At 40.8% G+C, this 6,319-nt stretch overlaps 1 protein-coding gene across 1 annotated transcript in view; it reads right to left on the reverse strand.

Annotated features, from left to right (window-relative positions):
• Nucleotides 1-2,116: 2,116 nt before the first annotated feature.
• LOC111572229 (cadherin-6-like) overlaps nt 2,117-6,319 on the reverse strand; it is an 87,071-nt gene continuing 82,868 nt past the window's right edge. Inside the window, exon 3 of the mRNA XM_035950744.2 lies at nt 2,117-4,100. Within this exon, the coding sequence (XP_035806637.2) occupies nt 3,598-4,100 (503 nt within the window). The 3' untranslated portion in view covers nt 2,117-3,597. The remainder of the gene's footprint in view (nt 4,101-6,319) is intronic.

The following is a 6,319-nucleotide window of genomic DNA, read 5'->3' on the forward strand; positions in this document are numbered from 1 at the left end:
TTTAATTAAACTGATTGGACTTGATTAGGAAAGGCACACACCTGTCTATGTAAGACCTTACAGCTCACAGTGCATGTCAGAGCAAATGAGAATCATGAGGTGGAAGGAACTGCCCAAGGAGCTCAGAGACAGAATTGTGGCAAGGCACAGATCTGGCCAAGGTTACAAAAGAATTTCTGCAGCCCTCAAGGTTCCTAAGAGCACAGTGGCCTCCATAATCCTTAAATGGAAGAAGTTTGGGACGACCAGAACTCTTCCTAGACCTGGCCGTCCAGCCAAACTGAGCAATCGTGGGAGAAGAGCCTTGGTGAGAGAGGTAAAGAAGAACCCAAAGATCACCGTGGCTGAGCTCCAGAGATGCAGCAGGGAGATGGGAGAAAGTTCCATAAAGTCAACTATCACTGCAGCCCTCCACCAGTCGGGCCTTTATGGCAGAGTGGCCCGACGGAAGCCTCTCCTCAGTGCAAGACATATGAAAGCCCACATAGAGTTTGCCAAAAAATACATGAAGGACTCCCAGACTATGAGAAATAAGATTCTCTGGTCTGATGAGACCAAGATTGAACTTTTTGGCGTTAATTCTAAGCGGTATGTGTGGAGAAAACCAGGCACTGCTCATCACCTGCCCAATACCATCCCAACAGTGAAACATGGTGGTGGCAGCATCATGCTATGGGGGTGTTTTTCAGCTGCAGGGACAGGACGACTGGTTGCAATTGAAGGAAAGATGAATGCAGTCAAGTACAGAGATATCCTGGAAGAAAACCTCTTCCAGAGTGCTCTGGACCTCAGACTGGGCCGAAGGTTCACCTTCCAACAAGACAATGGCCCTAAGCACACAGCTAAAATAACAAAGGAGTGGCTTCGGAACAACTCTGTGACCATTCTTGACTGGCCCAGCCAGAGCCCTGACCTAAACCCAATTGAGCATCTCTGGAGAGATCTGAAAATGGCTGTCCACCAACGTTTATCATCCAACCTGACAGAACTGGAGAGGATCTGCAAGGAAGAATGGCAGAGGATCCCCAAATCCAGGTGTGAAAAACTTGTTGCATCATTCCCAAGAAGACTCATGGCTGTACTAGCTCAAAAGGGTGCTTCTACTCAATACTGAGCAAAGGGTCTGAATACTTATGACCGTGTGATATTTCAGTTTTTCTTTTTTAATAAATTTGCAAAAGTTTCTACATTTCTGTTTTTTTCTGTCAAGATTGGGTGCTGAGTGTACATTAATGAGAAATAAAATGAACTTTTTTGATTTTAGCAAATGGCTGCAATGAAACAAAGAGTGTAAAATTTAAAGGGGTCTGAATACTTTCCGTACCCACTGTATGTCGAAAAAAAATGCCATTTTTCAAACATGTTGTAAAAACGCGCCATATGATGAAATAATGTAGAGGAGGCCGTGAAAAACACTCCAGAAAGGTTTTCTGTGAAAAACAAAAAATCATGAATTTTGGCACCAATAAAACGCCTTACTATACTATGTCGAAAAAAAATACCATTTTTCAAACATGTTGTAAAAACGCGCCATATGATGAAATAATGTACAGGAGGGCGTGAAAAACACTCCAGAAAGGTTTTCTGTGAAAAAAAACCATCATGAATTTTGGCACCAAAAAAACGCCTTACTATACTATGTCGAAAAAAAATGCCATTTTTCAAACATGTTGTAAAAACGCGCCATATGATGAAATAATGTACAGGAGGGCATGAAAAACACTCCAGAAAGGTTTACTGTGAAAAAAAAAAAACATCATGAATTTTGGCACCAAAAAAACGCCTTACTATACTATGTCGAAAAAAAATGCCATTTTTCAAACATGTTGTGAAAACGCGCCATATCAGTATGTGGTCAAAAATGGTGAAAAAACATGTATGATATGTCATATTTTCTAAAAAAAAATAATAATAAAATGTCATGATATAGTTTGTAGTTGTCTGTGGAAAAACGTCATAACATGCCATAAAATTGTCTTAACTTATGTTATAGAAATATCAAAGTGTAATATATTCGTAAAATGATCATAATATGGCATGTCAAAAACCGACATAGGAAGGTATTTTATGTCATCATGTAGTGTTGCTAAAAAAATGACATCAATACCAATTAAATCAAGTTTTTTTTAATGCATTTCACATTTGCATTTCACATGCTAAACAATCAATTTTGACCAAAGTCCTTTACATGTTGTAAAATCAATTTTCACAGGAAACAAATATCTCATTGTATATCATGCCATCGTAAAAAGTCATAGTAAGTCAAAGTATGTACAAAAATTCACAGTATAGTATGTAAAAACATCATCGTGAAGTATGTAATTAAACATGTCACTGTTACGCCCAGCCTAGGGGTTACTGAACGCAACATGAAGTGCCTGACTACATGTGTCTGAAGCAGCACACACAGCGTTTTCTCAAAGAATTTATTTACATTAAATGTGTATTGAAAAGCAAACGTGGAGGTTAACAAAAACAAGTCAAAGGTAAGGTGTAAATGAATTAGGGGTGAGCTTTACGCCAAAAATAATAAACAAAACCACACTAGTCCTTAGGAGGTCGACTTACCTATCAAAATAAAAGGACAAAATTAAATACAAAGTCTTCCCTCCCTCTCTAACTCAAACAGGTGAATATGAATAAAACAAAAAGTAGCAGCTCACTACAGTACCTTGTTCTGCTATACAACAAACAAATTGTGCTGGATATGTGCCGGTCTGGACGGCACGGAGGATGGCCTGCTTATCTGACCCTCTCTGACCCAGAGGCGACGTCATCCTGGTTTTCGTCGGCAGCCCGACCAATCCTGCGCCAACCCGACCTCCTGTCATCCAATCCTGGCGGTGGTGCAGCGCAGCTTTTTTTGAATATTCGACATGCACACATCACAGAAAACAACACTATACACATGACAGCAATGATAACAGTCACAAAAACGTCATCGTACAGTATGTTGTTAAAAATAACATCAGAAATGTTACAGTTTAGTACGTCATCAAAAATGTCATCAAAAAAGTCATACTATAGTATGTCAACAAAAGTATCAAAAAAAGTCATAGTATGTTGACAAAAATATCACAAAAACATCAAAGTATAAGACAGAAATCCCTAGAAAAACAAAACAACTGTACAGTGTATCGTATCATGTTACCGTACATACACAAGCTAAGATAGAACTCACAATATGCAGCATGTTTTTGTCCCAGAAACACTGAAAAATACACAGGCATATCTGTTGGTTTACAAAACTGCTTGCAGAGCGTGTCCATCACAGGCAGCTTTGGAAAAAAACGAACCAAAAGAAACTAAAACAAAAAAATATTAGTATAGATATATTTGGGCCTCGTGTACACCCCATATACACACACAAAAAACATCTCTTTTTACCGTGCCCTCGCAAAAATGCAACTAACACGGACTGGACACACAAAGCCTACGTCTGGTCACCGGAGGGACAATGAATGGTGGTCGAAGGCGGCGATGGAGCGCTTCGGACGAAACCAAGCTCTTTCCTCTGTCCTTTAACTCACCGCACATGCACCAGAACTGCCTGAAAGTTTTCTACATTACTTCCTTGTCTGTGTGCCGAGGCTCTCGTTAGGAATCCCTGTCGCTGTCATCGCCCCCGTACATGTCCACCAGTTTCTTAAACCGCGGCCCCCACTCGCTCAGGTCGTTGTAGTCCTGGTCGCCCTCGGTAGTCACCGACTCCAGGGAGCTGAGGGACTCCGCCACCGAGCCGTTGCCCTCGTAGGCGTAGGTGGCGAGGGAGTCGTAAGGCGGCGCCGTCGGGTCGCTGTCGTTGTCCTGGAGCCTCTGGTTGATGAAGTCCCTCACGTCCCCGTTATTGTCCCGGGTCGGGGGCAGAACTGGCTGTCGGACCGGACGGTAGAAGGTCTCGGGCACGATGTCCCGCCACTGTCTGCGCTCCTCAATGGCCTCCAGGATTCGCAGTGTGCCGATATCGAAGGCCTGGGTGTCCTCCTCGCCACCGCCCTCGTCGTTGTAGCTGACGACATTGTCTCTGACATCCTCTTTGGAGATGATCAGAGGCTCCTTCTTCCTCTGCGTCCTCAGGGCAGCGAACAGCACCACGATCACTACAGGGAAAACAAAGAGAGCAAACAAAGAGAGTTTGGTGACTTCTTATGACGTTTTTGTCATATTTTGGACGACATACTAAACTATGACATTTTGGTGACATTTTTGACGACATACTAAACTATGATGTTTTAGTGACATTTTGGACGACATATTAAACTATGATGTTTTGGTGACATTTTTCTGCTTTAGAGCTCTCTGGAAGACAGTTAAGTAGAGATGAAATTAAAATTTCTTTTTGAAAGGAAATCATTGGTGTTTGTTTTAGCTTGGTTAATGATTTGGTCAAAATTGTAATTACAATGGGATAGTACCTCCTCTATTATTGTTCTCCAAAGGGCAATATTAGGACTGGTAATTAAAGTGGAACAATATCTGTAAGGACTGGGAGGGGTAATGTTGTTAGTGGTTTCTTAGTTCATGATTTCAGCACTCTGTACATTAGGGGGTGGTAGCTTTGTGTCTTGACAGTCCAGTCATTTGACGTCACTAAAACTGGAGCCATTTTGTATAATGTAGGACAAACACATGGAGCAGGTGCTTTACATCAACACTAAAATAACATCACAGAAAAGTAACACTTGGTCAGAATCAGAACAATTACAAATGACAGAAATCCACTTTCTGAGAAGATCTTCAACATTGTTGGACCTTGTCGAGCTCATTTGTTAGTTTCAGTGTTGGAAGTGGAACACAAAACAAATGCTGAGTGTTGCAGAAAAGGATTACCAACAGCTGCTATCAGACATTTGTTGAAAAACTTTTATTACTTGGCATTGCAGTGTGACGTTCTCCATCAGCACTGCATTAGTGGCGTAATGGACTATTGTTGATCTGTGAGCTGCACGGATTCCTACCCACATTTCAAAATGTGTTCGAACTGCAGATTAATTGTGAAGTTTAACCATTGAAATGTTTAATACAGTTTACTACCACTGTTACTTTTTAAAGTAATTATAAGGGCACTTGGATGACCAAATATCAGACCAGAGTCCACCAATATGACCAGTGCCCTAATGTGCAACTATTTTGCAAGTCCAGTCATTGATTAAACCCCTAAAATCACACCTTTGTATGTAAAAGTTACATATTTAGAAGATTTTTTCCATGACAATGCCACTGTGTAGACAGCCTATCTCACTCATGATATATCTTACAGGATTAAAAAAAATACACACTATATGTACACATTAACAAGGTAAAACAAACAAACAAACAAAAAAAAAACAACTTGATTTCTCCTGGAGAGGGTGTTCAAAGAAAGTGACCCAGATCTGTATGAAAATTTAACTGGCCATGATTCACCTTTCTACCAAGTTTAATTGATTTGGCTTGATAATTTCTGTACAATCCTGCTTACAGACCAACAGACAGCCAAACACATGGTGCTGACGAACATAACTTTGTCTCAGTGAGGGGTGATTCCCTAAATCTTGGTGCAGAGTTGCAGTGTAAGGATACACAGCAGTTGTGTGTGTTCAGGCTTATGTTAAAAGCAGTTGACATTGACAGTCTTGGCAGAATCGTGAGTTTTCTATGATCTATTGCACCCTGATGCACCGCAGTCCACAGATACAAGTCAAAAGCACTACTGGATTATTAAAGACACCCAGGACACAAATATATCCAAAGCTTTTATCTTCTTTCAAAAAATGGAAACATATGCACTCTAGCTGCAGCATCGTTTTAGTAGATTTTACCCAAATATATTGACCAAATCCGTACAAAGTGGCAAAAACCAAGACACACCTGGCCAACAGGAGAGAACAGCAACACAAAGCAAAACACTCTGTGCACTGCAGTATTTAAAGACAGGGAATTATTATAGATTTTTTATTTTGGAACCTAATTCTTTATCAAAACACAGATCAAATACCAAGAATTTGACACACTGAATGATTAGCATAGTTTCACTGTAAACCTTGTATTGTACACTTTGGCCATGGTGTACTTAACGCTGGTCATTCCAGTAAGGACAATTTAAATTTGAGACAACACAGGGACAGAAAGTGGGGAATCAAAATGAAAGAGAATGTCAGTAAAAGTTGACTAAGAAAGTTCCTGGTTTTGCTCTTGCGGTGAGCTGAGTGTGTTCATGCAGCTTCCCCTTCAAAACACGGCAAACAGAAGTACCAAAACAGGGAGGGAGAAAGTAAAAGAGGGAAGGGTGGTTGAGCGATTATGTGCTAAGGAGGTGTGTGTGTGTGTGTGTGTGTGT

This window comes from Amphiprion ocellaris, chromosome 15, assembly GCF_022539595.1.
Source record: "Amphiprion ocellaris isolate individual 3 ecotype Okinawa chromosome 15, ASM2253959v1, whole genome shotgun sequence".
Lineage (NCBI taxonomy): Eukaryota > Metazoa > Chordata > Actinopteri > Pomacentridae > Amphiprion > Amphiprion ocellaris.